This window comes from Myotis yumanensis, unplaced genomic scaffold, assembly GCF_028538775.1.
Source record: "Myotis yumanensis isolate MYYU_CA2020_CCGP unplaced genomic scaffold, mMyoYum1.0.hap1 SCAF_2, whole genome shotgun sequence".
Lineage (NCBI taxonomy): Eukaryota > Metazoa > Chordata > Mammalia > Chiroptera > Vespertilionidae > Myotis > Myotis yumanensis.
Window position 1 is genome coordinate 1,959,353 of NW_027223753.1, and position 20,353 is coordinate 1,979,705.

At 66.5% G+C, this 20,353-nt stretch overlaps 1 protein-coding gene across 1 annotated transcript in view; it reads right to left on the bottom strand.

Moving 5' to 3' along the window:
- Positions 1-20,353, bottom strand: part of MEGF6 (multiple EGF like domains 6) — a 68,864-nt gene that overhangs the window by 39,547 nt on the left and 8,964 nt on the right. Inside the window, exon 4 of the mRNA XM_070403104.1 lies at positions 13,636-13,740. Within this exon, the coding sequence (XP_070259205.1) occupies positions 13,636-13,740 (105 nt within the window). The remainder of the gene's footprint in view (positions 1-13,635; positions 13,741-20,353) is intronic.

Genomic DNA, 20,353 nt, shown 5'->3' on the forward strand with positions numbered 1-20,353 from the left:
AGTAAATAAGGGCCCTGCCTGTGGGAAGCGAGTCCCACCCGCAGCCGGTGTCGCCCAGGCAGGCAGGCTGCCCAGCATCGCAGCCAAGGGCGCCAGACAGCTCGCTGGAGGCCGCGCGTGCCTCTGCAGACAGACAAGGTGTGGGAGCGGCAGGTCCGGGGGGCGGGTCTGCCCGTGCTGGGGCTTCACCAGGGCCCCGAGCTTTCAGGGGCTGGCAAAGGGGTGTCCCCAGAGAGGAGCGGACAGCCCGGCCCCCTCTGTGCTTGGCTGAAGGGCAGCAGGGCCCCGGCCTGGGCAGATGGCACCGACGTGGGGAACCCCTCCCCAGCGCAGGAGGTGGGGGCTGTCTATCTCCCCAAGAATGCTCCCCCCCAGACCGGCCACCCCCTCTTCCCGCGGGGGAGCGGGACACCGGCCCGTGCGAGCTCGCTCTGCGGGCTCCGTGCCTGCGCACCTCCCGCCAGGACGGGTCGGGGCCTGCTCTGCCGCCGCGGCCCCGCCTGCATCACCCCTTCCCACACGCCCTGCATGTCGTGGGCAGGGGTTCCAGCCCTGACAGGTAAGACGAGGCCCTGGTGGGGGCTCCAAGCCAGCCTGGGGGGCAGGCACCCCAGGGGTCAGACAAGAAACACGAGACGCCGGGCGGGAAGCACCTGGGTCGGCCGGCACAAGAGAGGGTGGCCCCGGGGGACCAGCTGCACAGGTGGGGACATGGGGAGGGGGGTAGGTCGAGGAGGGTGGGCCCAGCTCAGGCGCGGTCCCTGGGCCCCTGGGGGGGGGGTCAGGGATGAGAAGCAGAAGGGCCTGGGCTCTGACCAGGGAGCCAGAAATGCCCTGGAGTCAGGCGAGGGCCGGGTCCTGGCACAGGGGAGGGGCCGTGTCCAGGGGCCGCTGTGCGGCTCCACAGGCCTGGCGCTGACAGCAGGGGCTGTCCTCTCAGTTCTGGACGCCAGAGTGTGAACTCAGTGTCCCCGGGCCAACCCAGGTCACCCCTTCCCTGAGCTCCATCCTGAGCTCCGGGGGCCTCCCGCCTGCTCCCTGCAGGGTCCCGGGCTGCGGCCGCATCGCGCCAGCCCTACACCCAGGCCTGACGGGGGCAGGGGGGGAACCCAGCTGTGCTCGGAGGCCCCCCACACCCCCACCCTGCTCCCCCAGGCGAGGCAGTGCCCAAAAGCGGGGGTAGGGTCCCCCAGGCACAGGTCCCAGCTGCCCGGCTTCTCGGCTGCTGGGCGAACACGCCATTGTCAACGCCGCTGGCCTCGGTCTCCCACCTGAGACGGGTGAGGACGGCAGCCCCGAGGACGGCAGGGCCGGCAGGACCCCCCCGGGAGAGCGCCGCGCCCGTTGGCATTTAATCCCATTTGGGTCAGAAATGACAGGCCGAAGCAGCACAGCCCAGGGCCCGGCCGGGACCCAGGCCCTCAGCACAGAGCCCAGCCCCCGTCCACTCAGGGCACACGGAGCAACACCCCCCATTCATCCCCCCGCCTCGGGCTCTCCCTCACAGCGCTGCCAGGCGGCACCCGCCTCGGCGTGTCCCAGAAGCCTCCAGGCTCTCGGGCCAATGCTGAGCTTCCACGACCAGGGGCACCTGCCAAGTGGGGCAGGAAGGAGGCGGCAGCCGGGACCCAGCCCTGCCCCGGGCCGGGAAACAGCTTTCCCAGCTCAGAAAGCTGCCCCCACCGCCCAAGGAAGGGGCTTGGCTGCAGGCGCCCCAGGCCACCCCCCGCCCCCCGGGAATCCACCATGACCACCTGGTCTCCCATCTACTCTGTCCCCAGGACGACCGGATCCCAGGGTCCCCAAGCGGCCGGAGCAGGTGCGCTCAGCCCGCCCCACCGGGCGCTGTGATTTCCGCTGTGCCCACGGGACATCCTGTGGGTCCCTGCTTGCCCCCCCCCCCTCCCCCGGTTCCCAGGACAGGCTGTGGGGCCGGGCTGTGTGTGAAGCCAGCTGCCCGGGTCCCAGACGGAACTCCTCGATCTTGGTCCAAAGAGACCACCGTGAGCTCCCCGGGGTAGAGAACGTCACACGCATTCGATGAGGTTGCCATGGCAACTGGCAGGCCCAGGACCACGCACTGGACGGGGTCAGACGTGCGGGTTCCTTCTCCCAGAGCCAGAGCGGCAGGGGTGGCCGAGAGCCGTGCGAAGAGGCACCTGCGGCCTCCGTCAGGGCTCACCCACGGGCTCCCGGCAGCTCCGGGCAGCGGGCAGTCCCGCTGGGCTTGGGGCGAGGCTGCAACCCTCTTCCCTGCTCCCCCACTTCAGGCACTGTGGCCGGCAGAATGCTGACCCCGGGAAACTCCCATCCTGACCCCCGGGGCCCAGGGCGATGTCACTCCAGGGCAGGTGGGGTCCCGTTTGCAGAGCGGGGAGCTGGCCAAAGGGAGAGCGTCCGGGAGAAGTGGGCGGGTCCAGTGTCACCACAGGGCCTCCCAGGGGGCAAGGGAGGCGGGAGAGGCTAAGTCCAAGAGAGAGAGAGAGAGAGAGAGAGAGAGAGAGAGAGAAGAGAGGACATGGGGGTGGGGTCAAGGGTCAGAGAGGCTGCCAGCTGAGCATGAGGACGGGGCCTCGAGCCAAGGCATATGTGCGCCTCTAGACCCCGGAAGGAACCGGCACTCCCAGGAGCCTCCACACAGAACCGGTCCTGCCCGAGGCCGGCCTTCAGCCCGTGAGACGCGAGTGGGACTCGGGACCCCGGAGCCCTGGGTGAGGGCGCTCTCTGACGGCACCACACTGCAGCGCTGTGTCTCGGCCGCAAAAGACAAACGCATGCAGCTACTGTAAGTATCACCTTTAAAACGGGAGAGAAACACACCTCTTCAGAGAGGCGTTCCTGCCGCGTGTCCCTGGCCTCCGGGCCAGGGCGGGGCCATTGCTGGGAGGCAGCCTCTCTAGGGGGCAGGGCTGCCAGGCCGGGCGGCCAGGTGGTTATCGTTCCTGCAGCTCAGAGCCCCGCCTGCCCAGGCAGCCGGTGGGACCCACCCCCTCAGCACCGCAGGGGGAGCTGGAGGAGGGCCCTCCTCTCTCACCCCCCAGCAGCACCTGCAGAGTGCCGACGGGTGCCCAGCCCCCACAAGGGCCCCCGGGGTCAGACAGGGAGGGGAAGCCCAAGGATGGGGGTGAGGGAGCCCGAGAAGCAAAGCAGAGGTGGGCGGTCAGGGGGGGAAGCGCAGAAGGTGCATCAGGGAGGCCTCCTGGAAGAAGCGTGCGTCCAGCGGCTGAGCCCGCTCAGACAGGCTCCGAGGCCGCTCCACCCCACGGGATTGGCGGGGGCTGGAGGTGGGGGGGAGAGGTGGGGGGGAATAGGGCAGCCCAGGAGGGCGTGTAGATTGCAGGCTGCACTCCCCGCCGCTCTGAAGGCCAAGCCCGTGCCCGGTACCACGGACAGCTGGCCGTCGGAAGGAGTCCCATGGACCCTCCACACACAGAAGGCTCTGCAGTGCCACCCGCGGGCACTGGCTCCGAAAGCTCAGGGTTGACTGTGGGGCTGGTGAGCGAGCCTTTCTCAGTTGGACCCTCAGCGCTGTCTGAAGGGCACACCTGTCCTGTCCATCCAACTGGAACGCACCCGAGCTGTGCTGCTGCAACATCGCCCCCTGGTGGCCGCCCCAGGAACTGACCCGGCGGAGAGGAAGCCAGGGAGCGGTCAGGAGCATCACTTTAAGGGGCTGCCTTCTGGAGCGCGAGTCTAGTCCCCTGACCTCAGGGCCTTTGCAGCAGGAGGCGCCCTCAGGTCCCCTCAGAGGCTCAAACTCCAGCTTCCAAACACGTGCAACAGGAGCGATTATTAATCAGTGGAGGTTGGGGGCGGGGTGGCAGGCGGAGATGGAGAGCAGGGAGCGTCCCCAGGAGACAAAGGAAATGAGGCTGCAGGGAGCCATGCACCACAAAAGCCAGGAGAGCGAGGAGGCCGCCCTGAGCCATGGCCAGGGAGGCGCCCTGGGGATGGGGCAGGACAGGCCGGCCCCCAGGCTATGAGGCTGAGAAGTTTCATTTTGTCTCATTTTGAATGCACAGATTTTATTTCTTAGAGCAGTGTTAGGTTTATGGAAATCTAAGCAGAAAGTGTGGAGTTCTGTGAACCCCACAATGCCCCCCCTCACCAGCACCCACGTGGGCAGTTCCGACGTCTCCACCACAGCCCAGCGTCCCTGCGGGGCCTCCGCGGGTCTGACCAATGGGCTGTGACCATGCCCACCACCGTGATGTCCGAAGGAGTAGGGTCGCTGCCCTGACCACCCTCTGTGCCCGCCTGGGCACCCCCGCCCACCTCTCCACCGCCTCCAAAGTTCTGCCTTTTCCAGCAGGTTCTGCGGTGGGAGCCGCACCACATGCAGCCTCTGCCCGTGGCTCCCTTCACTCGGCCGCGTGCATGTAAGGAGGCTGGGCAGTTCCCACGGCTTCCCCAAGGTCCGGGCAACCCCACCCCATCTGTGGTTTCCGGGGCAACCATGGAAACCAAGAGTGGGTCGCCTAGAAACGGTCGGACAGGCATCACCCGCTCTGGATTTCCAAGGTCACCCGGCGCACCCCTCCAGGAGGTCACCGGGCCCAGGCCCCCACCCAGAGGCTCCACAGGGCAGGGGTCAGCTCTTGGTCCCTCTGAGCCCCAGGGACAGGCACGGAGATGGCCTGGGGCCGAGTGAAGTTTCACGTTTTCAGGAGGCACCTGCCGAATCCCCCTTGTCTGTGGCAGGAGGCGGGGGCGGGGGGGGGCCGGGCAGGAAGGAACAGCCCCCAGCAGGGCACAGCCTTCAGACAGGAGGCGGTGGGCATGGCCCGGGCCAAGGCTGGCAGGGCTGTTCCCGGGAAGACGGCAGAGAGTCAGGCCTGGAGCAGAGGGTGCCACCCGCTCTGCCAAAGCCCCAGGGCTACGGGGGGCAGGCGTCACCGGGAGTCCAGGCAACTGGAGGCGGGGCCCAAGGTGCCCGAGCAGAACCCCAGCGGCAGCGGGCATGCAGGTGTCATTGAGGCGAAGCACCCAGGGCAGGACCAGAGCGCCCTCACGTCTGCCCAGGCCCCAGGCCCCAGTCCCGCCCGGTGGGGACGGCACCGTCAGGGCTGAAGCCGACCGAGAGCCAAGGGCTCCCGGGCTCTTCACACGGAACCTGCCTGCCGCCGGCTGACTGACGCGGCCCATGTAGAGATGGGACTTGCCAAGGCCACCAGCCACGGGAGCCGGGCCCCATGACCGCCCGCGGCTGCCCTACACCGAGTGCGCCACGAACCACGCCTGCTCGGAAGAGTGGACGGGGCCTGGGGGAAGCGGGGAGGGCCACCTGGGCCAGGGCACCTCACGTGGCCAACACACTTCCCTGCCTGCGGACGGCGTTTCTGTTTGCTCTGCACGTTATCAGGTCCGGTCTGTTTATACAAATCAGCCTCCAGAAATGTGGAAATGGGCTTTTTCCCATGTGTTTCCCAGAAAACAGACAAAATGTAAAAGGCCCAGAAGGGAGCCAAGAACATTCCTCAGTTCCCCGATGTCCAGGTCTCCGCTCCCCCTCCGGGGCCACGTTCCTGGGACGCTTCAGCTCTGGCTCAGCAGCCGGCTGCAGCCGGGGGCCAGTGCCCCACGCGGGGGGTGTAGCTTGGGGAGGGCTCGAACACTCAGCCCATCTCTCCTGTGTACGTGCGTGTGTACGCGTGCTTATATGTTTGCAGACGTAGGTGTGCATGTGTACACGAGTATATATGTGTACATACGTGTGCATGAGTGTATGTGTGTGAACATGCGTCCAAGTATGTGTGCACCTGCATGTGTGTTGTGTGCATGAGCGCATGTGTGCACTATGCATGTACAAGCATATGTGCACTCGTGTGTGTTGTATGCAGAAGTGTCCATGCCTGTGCATGTCCACGTGTGCATGTGTGCACTGTGCATGTGTGTACAGCACAAGCATGTGCATATGCGTGTGTGCTGTGCATTATGTGCGTGAGTTTGTGCATGTGCACACATGTGCATGCTTATATTGTGCATGTGAGCAAGTGCATGTGTATGTGTGCCTGCATACACAGATGTGTGTATGTGCGTGCGTGCATGTCTGTGCCCTACATGAGAGCTCCCAGCTGAGCTCCAGCACCTGGCTCGATGCCCTGCTGACTCCCCGCGCCTCCCTGGGGTGAAACCCAGGCTGGACACACTTGCCCCTGGCCAAGCCCTGACCTGCCAGGAGCCCCGTCCAGGACATGAGGCCAGGGCAGCAGCCTCCCTGGGCTGGCTCCTGTGCGGGCAAGGTCACAGGGGAGGCGAGCAGCTTGCCCCTCCCAGGACTCACCCAGGGGTTGTTGGCTTGTTTTCCTACGAGCCCCGAGAGCACGGCGAGAAGAGCTCTCTGAAGACACATCCTGCTGCGCCCCGACTTCTGCCCTCCGCTGGCCTGCTCTCATCTGTACCCCTTCTCACCTGGCCCACACGAGGCACTTCGCAGAGGCCTCCCGCTCTGCTGACCAGCTCAGCCCCTGCCTCGCAGGGAAGGGAGCCCAGCCAGGGCCCCTGCACAGCGAAGGGCATGCGTAGGCACGCACACGCCTCCCCTGCTCCTCCCCTGGTGGCCTGTCCCGCCTGCCCAAACCCTCGTCCACGCCTGTCTCTCTCTCAATCACTAAAAGCCACAGGGCAGGTCCGTGCAGGCACCCGGAGCTGTGGCCTCAGGGACAGGTTTAGGTGAGTGTAGAGGCGCACAGAGCCACCCCACGGAGCGGCTGCCCCAGCCAGGCCAGGCCAGGCCCTGGTTCCATGCCCCCCTCCACACCCCACATTGAGGGCACAGTGATGGACGGCTGAATGAATGAATGAATGAGTGAATGAATGAACGAGTATGGTGCACACCCGGACCAGCCCTTCCCCACTCCTGCCCTGGGGCCCCGTCAGGTTCTCATCCTCTCGTTCCCGCCTGTGCCCTCAGGCCTCAGCCGTGACACCAGGCATTGCGGCTGGACTGGCATCAGGAGCTGGTGAGGAGATGCGGGGAGCCTGCTGCTCTGTCCCTGGCGGTCACCATTGACATTAAACCCCAGGCAGCCCCCTGCACCTGCTCTGGCCTCTCACTGCCACCAGGGGGAGCCAGTGCCCTGTCCTGACCTTGCAGGCAGGGGAAGCAGGTGGGGCTGGTGCTGGGGCAGGAGCCTGCCCAGGAGGGGTCTGTGAGGCCTAACCTGCCCGGCGGCTGTGCTTCCAGAGCCTTCCCGGGGCTCACAGGGCATGCGGGGAAGGGGTCCCCCGGGGAGGCACTGTCAGCTGGCTCTGGACTGAGAGGCGGAGGGAAGCAGATGGACTGGGGCCAGCAGGTGTGTGAGTGACCCGGCCACATGTCATTCATTCGTTCATTCAACAACAGAACCCCTGGGGTTCCGGAGCGCATGGCGGGGCCTGGGTAGAGTGCCCCCCTCTCCTGAGACCTGTGACCCGGGCCTGCCTTGGAAGGCCTCACCGTGGAACCCCAATCGGAAGCTCACTGTCCTGCCCCAAACGTGGGGTGACGTCCCTGCTCCTGGCTCCCAGCGAAGCAGATGCTGGCCCGGAGACTGACCAGCGCAGCAGCCCCACCGCCGCCCCCTGGCCGACCCTTCCGCCCCCACCCGCCCACCCCGTTATCAGCTGGCCTGGCTCCTGATGCTGCCCAGGCCCGCCTGGCCGCCTGGTCCGGGCAGGGCCGGCTGCTCTGGAATGCAGCCTGGAGCCCGGGACCAGAGCTCCCTCCTCACAGACCCTCATTAATCACCCTGCTGGGAGGGGAGACAGGAGCGCCAGGACCCTGAAAACGGCCCCAGGAACCCTGAAAGCGGCCAGCAGCACCTCCCCTGGAACCCACCCGGACAGCGAGGCCCTGGGTGGCCAGCGCCCACCTCACTCGGGCAGGTGGGCCCAGCAGACAGGGCCGAGGCGGAGGGCCGCCCGCTGCAGGGTCACCCCGGAGGAATTTCCCAGGAATTCAGAGGCAGCCCCCCCACAGCCCTGCCCTGGCTGCTGCACTAAGTCCCGACACTCCCCCTGCCGGGGCCGGGTGGGGTGCGCGCCAGCCACAGGGGCTCCCGGGCTGGGGGGCAGGTTCTGGAGAGGGGAGGAGAGGGTCTGACAGAGGGCGGCGCCCACTGTGGCAGGAGCAGGAAGGCGGTCCGCGGGGGCAGGAGGGAGGCTCGCTAAGCCCCCAACGAGTTTCCTTTCACACGTGCTTTCTCCAGGGCCGGAGGGTCTCCCCCAGCGCCAGGCCCAGGGCCCCCAAGTGCAGGGACCTCCCCACACACGCTGCCTCCCGGTCCCTCCAGCCCACTCCCTCCGCTGCCCTCGCTCTGATGGGAATGCCCATGGGCAGCCCTGGCTGGCATGGGCTCACCCACCAAGACCATAACATGGGGGGTGGGGGCGGCCTCTGGGATGAGGCTTTGCCCTCTGCCCCTCCAGGGGTGGGGAAGGCCAGATGGAAGGTGGGGAGAGTGCCTGCCTGGTGCAGTGCGAGGCCGGCCATGCGCCAGGCAGCCTGAGCCACGCCCCCTCCGCTCCGCTGGGCCCAGCCTTTCCTCCGAGAGGAGAAAGCGCCAAGCCGCTCAGCGAGGCTCTCAGGCTGTAAATTCGGGCGCCGCCACTTCTTGGCAAGGGGGCCGCTGCCTGGCTCCGCTCCGCCCAGGGGGCCGCTGCCTGGCTCCGCTCCGCCCAGGGGGCCGCCAGGGAAGGTCTGCAGAGGCCGGGCACAGCCCTCGGCACCAAAGGAAATGCGATTGCCCATCCATCCGTGCCGAGCAGACAGTCTGGGGACCCGCACAGGGAACCTGGGCAGCACGGCCTCCGCCCACCCCCACCGCTCCCGCACCAGACACCGCCCGGGCTCGCCCACCCCAGCGCAGCGGCCCCAGCACCCAGCCCTGCCCGGGCCGGCACTGCCTGCCGACACTGCGCCATCACTGAGCCCGGAACTCAGCCGCCACCGGGGATCGGTGTCCCCAGTTTCAACAGGACAAGCTCCCAGCCACCGGGCTGCCCTGGGGCCAGAGGAGGCCTCTCGCCCAGAGTCTGGGAGGGGGTGGGGGGTTCAGGTGGTGCAGGACAGTTATCCAAGGGGCAGGGTCACAGGTCACAGGATCCCTTCAGATCACACAGAGGGTGGGGCCTCTAGCCGGGGGCAGACCAGGGGAGGGCGGGGCCTTGACCTCTGACCCTGAGCCTCAATCCTGCCCGGACAGCAGGCCCCAGCGGGCAGGGGCAGGTAGGGTGAGCCCCCGCCCTCCACGCCCGGAGGGCCGCTCCCAGTGTCTCCTGCCGGGCTTGTCATGAAAGGCCCCTGGCTCCGAGGCCGCGCTGGGAGAGCCCACGGCCCACTGTGCGCAGAGCAGCCGGGCACAAGCCATCCCCGAAGACAGAGGCGCCTTTGTGGGTGGGGGCGGGGGGCAAACCTGGTAATTAAACGATTCGCCAGCGACACGAATGCCCCTCGGGCCAGCCGCTCGCTCCCTGAGCTGGGAAAGCAGCTGGGCCTCTTTCCCCAACCCCAGCGGGGAGCAGACTGTCTGCAACCCCCCCCCCCCCAGACCCCCCCGAGGGCCGAGGCCCAGCCAGCACGCAGGAGAGGCCCAAGCAGCCTCGTGTCCCAGCGCCTGTCATGGGCAGGGCAGACTGAGGCCAGAGGGTCAGAGGGGTGCGGCCTCGATGTGGGGTGCCTGTCACAGAATGGGGTGCCTGCCTCCATGTGGGGTGCCTGCCTCCATGTGGGGTGCCTGTCACAATAGTTGGTGGCCTGTTGTTGGAATCAAAGCCACCCACCCCCTCCACCCCACCCCCGGGCGGTCTCCACCCCTGGGGTGGCTCCTGCGGGGCGCGGGGCTCTCGGCAGATTGGGGGCGGGTCTGTCCTCAAAGGAGGGGTGCAGTGCAGCCGATGGGGTGTGTGCAAAGCCCGCGGCCACTCTGTCCACTCGGGCGGGGAGCAGAGCAGAAGGGGGCGAGGGGCCTGGCGAGTGCCCCCCCCCCCCCCCCCCCAGGGAGCAGAGAGCCAGGTCCCAGGCGGGTCGTGCCCAGGGCGGGGCTCCCAGCCGAGCAGCAGTGCCCAGGCCTGGCCGGGCGAGTGGCCAAGGGCAGCCCGGCCCCAGCCGCCGGGGTCAGGCCGCACCCTCAGGGCCTGGGTGGCACCCAGAGCCAGGGCGCTGCTTCTTCCCCGTTAACCAACGACCCGGGTTAGAAACAGGGTCGCCCTTGAGCCAAAGCCAGGCCTGGCCACCTCCTGCTCGCAGCTCCCACTCCCGCCCCTGCTCCCTGAGGAACCGAGGCTCCTTCAAAAGGCGGACCCACTAGGCACACGTGGGCCTGGGTGTGCAGGCGCGTGGGCCCACTCAGGACTTCCCTGCTGGTGTGGGGCAGCCGGAGGGGCTGGCCACCCGCTCCCCAGGCGCCTGCCAGGCGGCCCAGAGCAGCCCTCCTGGTTCCGGGTCCTTCCAACCCGGTGTCCCGTCCAGAGAGGGAGACTGAGAACCGGGAACTGCCACTGGCCCTCCTGAGCCCCCTCCCCACCCCCCCCACCCCCCCCGCCCAGCCTGGGGCCCCACCGACTCCCTCCCTGCGCTCTGCTCCTGGCTCCTCTGGCTCCCATCTGGGAGGCCACCCAACCGCCGGCCTGGCCCTCCCCACACCTTCCGCAGCCCACGGCACGCCCCCTCCGGGAAGCCCTCGGGACTGCTGCCCTCCTCGGGGCACCAGCACTGAGCCCTGACCGCTCACCGGGTCCTGGGAGCCAGAGTCCGGAACCGCCTCAGAGACCGGCCCAACCTGCCATTTCCCCGTGAGGACACCGAGGCCCAGAGGGAACCAGAGCCAAAGCTCCTCAACCAAGAAGGCGCTAGAGCTGTGGTTCTCAACCTTCCTAACGCCGCGACCCTTTAACACAGGTCCTCATGTTGTGGTGACCCCCAACTTCGTTGTTACAAATGGAACATAATTAAAGCATAGTGATTAATCACAAAAACAATTTGTAATTATATATGTGTCTTCCGATGGTCTTAGGCGACCCCTGTGAAAGGGTCGTTCGACCCCCAAACGGGTCGCGACCCACAGGTTGAGAACCGCTGCGCTAGGGGCTGTCCTGCCCCACGCAGCAGGCGGGACCAGGCAGGAGCTGGGACTGGTGGCCGTGCCGGAACTCAGCGCAGAAGAGAGCTTTGCTGAGAGGTGTGCTGGCGCCTGAGGTTATGAGGGCTCAGGCTCGTTTCCTCCTTAAAGACGCGACGCCAGCGCCAGCGCCAGCACCAGCGCCGAGAAGGGCGCTCGCCCGCCGGGGGGGGGGGGGGCGAGCGCGCGCACCTGCAGCTCCCACACGGGGCAGCCCGTGCACAGGTGACGAAGCCGTGTTTCGGCCGCGCACACCTCTCCTGGTCCGTCTGATGAGACATGTGCCCTGACAGGACCCCCGAGCCCACCACAGGACAGGGCGTCCCCGGGTCACCCCCAGAACAAGGCCAGCGCTAGCCACTGTCCCCCTGCCGTTCCCACGCCCCGCAGGCCAGGCCCTCGGGGAAGCACGCCTGCGCGGACGCCTGGAACCTGCGGAAGCCGCTACTTTACCCCCCAGCTGGGCATCCGGGCGCAGGATGGTATCCGGGCGCAGGGTGGCATCCTGGGTCCCAGGCGCAGCCGCACACCCTGAAGCCCAACCTGGACCAACTGCCTGGGCCTGGCTGCCCCGGGCTGGGGGGCAGGCGGGGCTCTGCACTGGGCTCGCCCAGGGCACCCCCACCCCCAAGCCGCCCACACAGGCCCCTTGTGCTCGGGCAGAAAGCCCCTGCTGGGAGGTGGGAGGTGGAGCAAAGCCCCGCAGGCAGGCCATCTGGAAGGGGGAGCCCTGGGAGGGGGGCCAAGGCTCTTCCCGGGGCTCCCTCCCCCTCTGCTCACCACCATCGACGAGCAGATCCCTCTCCCGCCCTCCTCGCTTTTGTTCAAATGAGAGAATTTGGGGAAACCAGAAAAAACATGGTTTTTATTTTCAAAACTGGAATCAATTATAATTGGGGGTTAAATATCCCCAGCGCGCTGGGGTCCAGGCCCAGGACAGAGGGGCCGGGGGGGAGGGGGGGGCCGCTGCCGGGGGTTGGGGCCGGAGGGAGGAGAGGAAGGGGCTGCCCTGCCGGCCCGACCCCCACACAGTCCCTCACACCCGCCCTCACACCCCTTGTGGCTCAGGGCCTGTGGCTCAGACCGGGCTCCTGGACAGGCAGGCGAGGAGGCACTTGTGGAGCGGGCCCTAGGGTGTCCCTGCCGCTTCTCAGAGGACGTGACCAAGGACAGGCGGCGCTCCGGAGCCCCTCCTCCCGCCCCCACCAGGGACCGCAGCACAGGCACCTCTGTGTGGCCGGCTGTCCAGCCGCAGCCGGGTCCCAGCCCCGCCCAGGGCTGGGGTTTCCAGATGAAACCAAGTCAAGCAGCAGGAATGAGCCGGAAGCTCCTCTGAGCATTTCTCCACACCCACCTGTCACCCCAACGACAGACCCCGAGAGGAGGCGCGGTGCGCAGCCTCCATCCCGCCGGGACCCCGGCCTGCACCGTCGGGGGGTGGGGGGGTCGCCTGTGGCCAGCCCTCGGACAGGCGCGGGGACTGTCCTGGTGGAGGCCTGGCTGAGGCAGCCCCCCAGACACAGAGCCCCCGGCACAGGACAGAACCTCGCGGGGAGCCCCCCTTTCCAACAGGCATGGGCACCCCTGGCTGCCGGCACCCTCCCAGCACTTGGACCCAGCACCTCCCGGGACCCCGGCCCTCAGCGGGCGCGGCGGGCGGGCACCGCATGTGAACACGCAGGGAACAGCCACAGTGGAGGCTCCCCCCTTGAGCGGGGGCCCTCCCGCTCCCCGCGATTTCCTGATCCCCCGGTTGCCTGCTGGGCGTCGGGAGCGTGGACGCTCCTCTCAGGATGTCTGCCCGGCGTCCACCCGGCAGGAGCCCCGGCGGCTCCCAGAAGCAAGTTCAAAGCCCGGGAACCCGGCCAGGAGCGTGGTCTGCGGCGGCGGGCAGCGGGCGGCGGGGCTCTGCGCCCTGTTCCCCGGACCCCAGCGAACTGCCTCCCCTGCGGCCGGGGAAGCGGCGGGAAGCGAGACCCGAGCCAGCCCCGCCCCAGCACGCAGCGGTCACGGTGAGTGGGGTGTTCCGACAGACCCCACAAAACGCGTGACCCCACAAAAACGCCGTCCCCCACTCGCTCGCTGTGAGCCCGTCCGCGCCTGAGTGCCCGCCAACGTTCCCCCAAATGCTGACTTCCGTGGGCATCAGGCCTCAGTGTCTCGAGCGCCACCGTTTCCTCCACCCACCGCCCAGGCAGGACCCCCGGGCCCCCACCCTCCGACATTGAGGTCACGGAGGCTCGGTGAGGCCAGCAGGCAGCTCAGAGACCCGGGGCCGAGCCCGTCCTGACCGGCCCGCAACCCCGCCGGCCCCTGCCCTCTCTGCACCTGCTGCCCCACCCGCAGAGGCACGGTCGAACAGGGGGCCCTAAGTTATGGGGTGCAGAGGCCTCTCAGTCACCCCCTCCTCTCACAACCTCGGGTGGGCTGTGGGGCGCGGGGGCGGGCATTGGAGAATGACAGTCACCAGGGTCTCCCCCACACTGTGCCCCCCGCCCACGGCCGAGCCCCGGAGCCTGGCGGAGGCTGCACTCACCGTGCTGGCAGCGGGCACCCTGGAAGCCTGGGGGACAGCGGCACAGCTGGGCGGAGCCGGGCACGCAGCTGCCACCATTAAAACAGAGGCCGGCGCCGCACTCGGCTGTGGAGAGAGGACAGGAGGCCCGTGAGCCCAGCCAGGACCCAGTCCCTGGGGGGCCCTCCCCATGAAGCCCACCCGTGGGGAGAGGTTTCAGGCGTGGAAGGGACCCAGACCTCCCCCCACTGCAGCCGGGACCACACCTGAGGGCTGAGCCCCCAAACCTGGGAGATCACGGTCCCAGCTCTGCTGCCCTGGCTCACACACTGCCCCCACCCCTCCGTGGCCGCATGTGGTCAAGGTTCACGGACCCTCTGGGCGGTTTCCCACCACAGCACCTCCCGACGGACCAAAGAACTTAGGGGGGAAACAGCTCGTTTCACCCTCCCCCCACCCCCAGCCACAGGCTCTGAGAGCAGCCACTACCCCACCTTCATCACCACCATGTTCCTCAGCGACTCTTAGAAGGCGTGGGATAAATGGTGCTGAATGAGTGAATGAATGAATAAGCGAATGAGTGACTGAGTGAGTGAGTGAATGAGTGAATGAGCGAGTGAATGAGTGAATAAATAAATGAATGAGTGAATGAATAAATGAGTGAATGAATGACGAGTGAATGAATGAATGAGGGAACGAATGAATGAACAAACGAGTGAATAAATGTGTCAGTGAATGAATAAGTGAATGAATGAATGAGGGAATGAATGAGGGAATGAATAAATGAGTGAATGAATGACGAGTGAATGAATGAATGAGGGAACGAATGAATGAACAAACGAGTGAATAAATGTGTCAGTGAATGAATAAGTGAGTGAATGAATGAATGAATGAGGGAATGAATGAACGAGTGAATGAACGAGTGAGGGAATGAACGAACAACTAAACTGCAGGCAAGGCGGCAGGTGAGTCCTTTGCCCAGAAGCTCTGGGCAGGCAGGAGCCCGGGGTGCGCACGAGGATGCTCAGGGCAGCAGGCCCACACCCACGGGAAGGAAAGCAGAGCCGCACAGAGCTGTGCCCCAGAACAGGCAGGTGCGGGCGCCGGGCCAGACTGATGCGGCCGGGCTGCCAGCGAGAGTGACACACGTGTGGACGCGCCAGCTCTGCCAATTCCCACGCTGGGCGGGGAGGACGCGTCCAGATGGAAAAGGAACAGTGAGCAGGGGCAAGAAGGCAGGGGGCGGCCTCCTGGCGACTCCTTCCCCGGGGCCGCCAGGGCAGGCAGGACCAGGGCTGGTGACGGCAGTGCCGAGGCCACAGGCGCGGTGGGCGGGCTGCGTCCAGAGGGTCCAGGGGCTCCGGAGGGGCAGGTGGCAGAGACCACACAGCCCCGCCCAGGTGCCTGCGGCCTCACACTGTCCGCTCCTTCTTCCCCAGGCAGGTGCGAGGCCCACCCTCCAGTCACAGGGGCCACCCGGGTCCAGGACAGGGGGCGGCATTCCCAGAGCCCATGGGGCCAGTACCAGGCACCTCCTCACTCGTCTTTCTCCGTAGAATTCCCCACTGGCTGGCACGTCATTTACCCTCCTCCCCTTCCTGCCCCTCCCATAGGACACGAGGCCGTGAGGACAGGGCTGCGGGTCTCTGCTCACTGCCGCCCTCCCAGGCCTGAGCGCAGCACTGGCACAGCAGCCCCCGTGGACGTCTGCGCGAGGCATCCCCTGGGCCAGCACCTCCCAGGTGCGCTTTAGGGACACTGTCTTACTGTTCCGGACCCTGTTGTCACTAACCCCTCCTTCTTTTTAAAGAATCCGATTGGAAAACACTAGAGTCTGTCTCAGGAATCCATGGTGCTCATTAGCACAACAAAGGCTCTGAGAAGTCCTGCAAAGGGAACTGCTTAATGGAGCTTAACTGTGCTGTGGGGGTGCTTCCTGGACTGCAGGTCCCCTCCCCCTGGCTCCTCGAACTCCTGGAGCTGCCTCCCTTCTGCAGCTTCCTGGATGGGCTGAGCCCAGCCTCACGAGTTAGGGCTGTGTCCATTCCAGGGTCTGCGTGCGGGGCCTGGGGGTACAGCTGCTCCCCCTTATCCTTCGAGGAGGGGGAGCCAGGACCCAGGGCTACTATGGCTGAAACATCGTGAGGGTCCAGGCAAAATCTCTTATCCAGCCTCATCAGCATGGCTCAGGGGTTGAGCATCGACCTATGAACCAGGAGGTCAGGGTTCGATTCCCAGTCAGGGCACCTGCAGCTCGATCCCCAGTGTGGGGCGTGTAGGAGGCAGCCGATCGGTGATTCTCATCATTGATGTTTCTCTCTCTCTCCCTTTCCCTTCCTCTCTGAAATCAATAAAAATATATTTTCAAAAAGCTGTTAGCCAACTGGGATAGAGGTGGCAGAGATCCCCTGAGCAGGAAAACTCGAACCCCAACAGCAGAGGGTCGGGGCCCGGCCGCCCCAAGGCGTGTGCACGAGGCCACTGGGCCGGGGAGCCAGCACTTTTCCCCTCGGGTCGCCTCCTGGTCACCGGGCTGCGAGTGGGTCTCCAAGGAATCCCGACACCATTAGGAGCTTCCTGCCATTCTCTCCTCGGGCACCAGGCCTGCTCCTCGGCCCTGCACAAGCCCACGTGGCAGGGGGATGGGCAGCAGGTGTCAGCTGCTCCTGGGCCACCCCCGCCTGCCCCAGCCTGACCGCCAGGGAGCCTGGCCTTGGACAGAGAGAAGGTTCTGGAAGGGCTGGAGGGATGATGGAGAGGCGAGGCGAGGGGCAGAGGGTAAGAAATGGGGAGGGTGGAGGCAGAGCCCGCTGACCCAGCCCCCCGCTGCGCAAGGCAGTGCCGGTCCCACGTGGGGGCCCTTCACCTGCGTCACACCCTCACCAGCCTCGGGAGCCCAGAGAACCCTGAGCCGGGAACCCAGAGAACCCTGAGCGGGGAGCCCAGCGAACCCTGCAGCCCTGCTGCCCGCAGGCACGCCAGCCAGGAGGGGCCAAAGCAGCCACCAGACTCCCAACCAAGGCAGCGGGCAGGGCTCCTGCACCTGCGCACTCGGGCCAGCGAGGGAATTTGAGCACCGAGAGCGGGAGGCAGAGGCTGCTCACGGCGCGAAGGCCACACCCCACGGAGGGGCAGCTCCAAAAAGGCCCCGTGCGCTGCCCACGCTCCCCAGACACCCGCCAGCGGCCGCACTGACCGTTCCCCTCTGCTCCCACCCACTTCCTCCTGCTCTGCTCCAGCTGCCCCTCCAGCCTCCCAGGCCCGCTCCTGCCTCGCCTCCCCCTCCACAGATGCCCTCGTGGCCCTGGGCTCCGCGTCCCAACCCCGGTGTCTGCCCGCAGCCTGCCTCCCCGTGAGATGCGGGCTCCCCAGCAGGCACTGCCCGCGGCCCCTCTGCATCCCAGCGCTCGGCGGCGGAGCAAACCCTGATGAGTGGATGAGTGAGGGGAGGGAGGAATGAACCAGCACCCCCGGGAACCAAGCTGCTTCCAACAGGACAGCGAAGAGTCAACTGTCGGTCACTTCAGCCTAGAAGTCCAGGTGTCCAGTGCCTTTGCTGTCACTCCCGCGAGTGCTCACGTGGCCGAGCGAGGAGGGGTCCCACTGACCAGCATCCGTTCCAACAGCAGCACGTCCTGCGGGTTCCTGGGAGGCCGGGTTCTGAGTGGAAGAGCAGAAATGGCCCAGCCGGCGGGGCTCAGCGGGTGAGCATCGACCTATGAACCAGGAGGTCAGGATTCGATTCCCGGTCAGGGCACAGGCCCAGGTTGTGGGCTCGGTCCCCAGTGTGGGGCGTGCAGGAGGCAGCCGGTCCGTGATTCTCCTTGATGTTTCTTTCTCTCCCTCCCTCTCCCTTCTTCTCTGAAATCAATACAAAAAAAAAAAAAAAAATTTTTTTTAAGTAGAAATTACAGTCTCGCGTGCATTTGCTTGTCCCATGTCCTGCTCGGTTTGAGCCTGAAGCTTGTCCCACGGCGGACGCGGGAGTGACCCCCACCCTGGCGATGCCTCTCGCTCCCCCATGCACAACGGTCCGGACTCGGCCGTCCCTCAGGGTGACAGCTCACGACGCCTTTCCCACGCCCCCGTGACAGCGGAGAAGTCCGCGCTTCCTCGAGGCGTGGGCTCCCGCGGAGGAAGCGATGAGATCCGCTCGGTATTTACCCAGAACTTCCCAGCATCCTCTACTGCCCTGCTTCTCGCAGCGTTCTTGTCCTTGTCATTCCAACCTCCGTCCAGGACTTCGGAGCCCAGCAGGTAACGGAGTCGCTCCCGGCGCCCGGCACGTTCCCGTGTGTGTGACGTCTCCCCGTGGGCAGCCCCGGCTCTGCGTCCGGCTCTGCGTCCCGCGGACTCAGCGACCGGCAGGACGCGCGTCCGGAGCCTCGAGGCTTCTCCCCGGAGCTGAGCTTCCTTGGGATCTTCCAGGATTTCGTTTCCTCCGAGACAAAGCGAAGAAGCCAGCGACGTGGCCGCCTGATCACTCATCCTGTCCCTCAATGGCTTTCTGACGTGCAGTTAAGAGCATCAGCAACACAGCTCCGTGGCCTCGGCAGCGGCTCCTCACGGAACCAGCCGCTGCGCTGCTGCGGCCCCAGATAGGACCTGGGGGGCGCACCCACCCAGGGCAAGATCCGGCTCCTGCCCGGCCCGCCCCCGTGCCCCCCACTCCCTCCCCTCACGCTGGCCCCCGGACATGAGGACACATGGGCTTTTCCCGGGTCACTGAGACAAACAGATAAAAGCCAAAGGCACAGACAAGTAAATCCTGCCCTAAACACAGGGTTTTTAAAAACAACAACCAAGAAAGCCAGCGCTTCAAGTTCCGCATACATGTAGTGAGCCTGTCCTATGGAGACCCTGTCCTGTGGGGACCCTGTCCCGTGGGATCCTGTCCCGTGGGATCCTGTCCCGTGGAGACCCTGTCCTGTGGGAGTCTGTCCTGTGGGATCCTGTCCCGTGGAGACCCTGTCCGGTGGGAGTCTGTCCTGTGGGATCCTGTCCCGTGGAGACCCTGTCCGGTGGGAGTCTGTCCTGTGGGATCCTGTCCCGTGGAGACCCTGTCCTGTGGGATCCTGTCCCGTGGGATCCTGTCCCGTGGGACCCTGTCCCGTGGGGACCCTGTCCTGTGGGACCCTGTCCCGTGGGATCCTGTCCCGTGGGACCCTGTCCTGTGGGATCCTGTCCCGTGGAGACCCTGTCCTGTGGGATCCTGTCCTGTGGGATCCTGTCCCGTGGAGACCCTGTCCGTGGGGATCCTGTCCCGTGGGAGCCTGTCCTGTGGCATCCTGTCCCATGAGGACCCTATACCACAGGCACCCTGTCCCATGTCTCCTGGCAGATGTGACAACCTGGGCCCCCCAGGCCAGGCCTAGTGACTGAGACCCCCCCATTTCCCCACACCCCCTGCCCTGCTCCCAGCCCAGCTCTCACCTCTGAGAGGCCAGGCTGCCCTGGGGTGGGGGTGCCAGCCTAGGCCCCACCCGGGATGAGGAACCTCAGGTTCTGCCATCCTCAGTGGGTTCAGGCCCACCTGCCAAAATCTGAACCCCCACCCTGCACCCCCGCACTGCACCCACTCCTGCACCCCCACCCTGTGCCCACTCCCGCACCCCCGTCCCTGCAGGCTGGCCTCCCTCCCGGGGTCTGGCCGGCCCTTGGCCCAGCTGCACCTCCCACCCAACCCTGGGACGGTCACTCCAAGACCCGGGAGAAACCAGACGTAATCAGGGCTGCTAGACACGCCAGGACCTGCACGGGTCCCCTCCCCCAGCCCAGGAACCAGCCACGTCCTGCACCTCGTCCCTTGGGGGGGGGGAGGGACAGGCCCAGCCTCCCCCACTCAGCCTGGGGACACGCCCCCACTTATATGTCACACTTGCTAGCGCCAAGTTGGAAGGCCTGAGGAGCCCCCAGCAGAGCGGAAAGGGGGACCCGGCTTTGATGTCTGCCCTGCACCCACTCAACAGACCCCTTTGTGTTCCCAGACGCCAGCCCGAGGCTGCACACATCAGCGCTGCGATCAGACCGGACAGAGGGCGGCTGAGGGGCGGGACACCCCCCCAGGGCAGCTGGCCGGCGTCCATCCGCCCGTCCCTCCTGCCCGTGGCCGGGCTGCTTCCCTCTCCTCTCTCCTCTCTCCCTTCCGGAGAGAATCATTCATTTCCTCTCCTGAGAAAACACCCGTCCTCTCCTCTCCCCGCCCCTGCAGTTCACCTCAGGTCTCCGTGAGGAGGGAGGGACCAGCGGCCGGAGGACGCACGCGCTGCGACACGGCCCCTACAGTCTGGTCCCCGTCCCGGTCGCCGCAGGGAAGCCCTGGACGTGGGAAGCCGGGACCCCAGCCCCCTCACGGCACGGGGATGCCATGTCAGCTTCAGGGGACACCAGACGTCAGGCCGACCTCTCCCGGGAGGGAGGCTGAGGCCGGGCAGCCTCCTGCGCTCTCCTGGGCCGTGAGCCCCGCCTTCCACGAAGCAGGGGTGTCCCAGCTGCCCGCTGGGCCCAGACGCCCCGATTCCAGCCTGGCCGCACCTCTCGGAGCCACCTGGCCACGGGCTCCCCACGACTGCGTCCACCAGGACTCGTTCTCAGGGCAGGGGCGGGGGGCAGGGGTGGGGGTACAGGAGTGGGGGTGCAGGAGTCGGGAGGCAGCGACTCCATTCAGCAGACAGGGCTAAGGCAGACAGGGCCCGTGCCCAGCCCGGCCTTCCTGGAACAAAGTGGGCCCGGAGGGCAG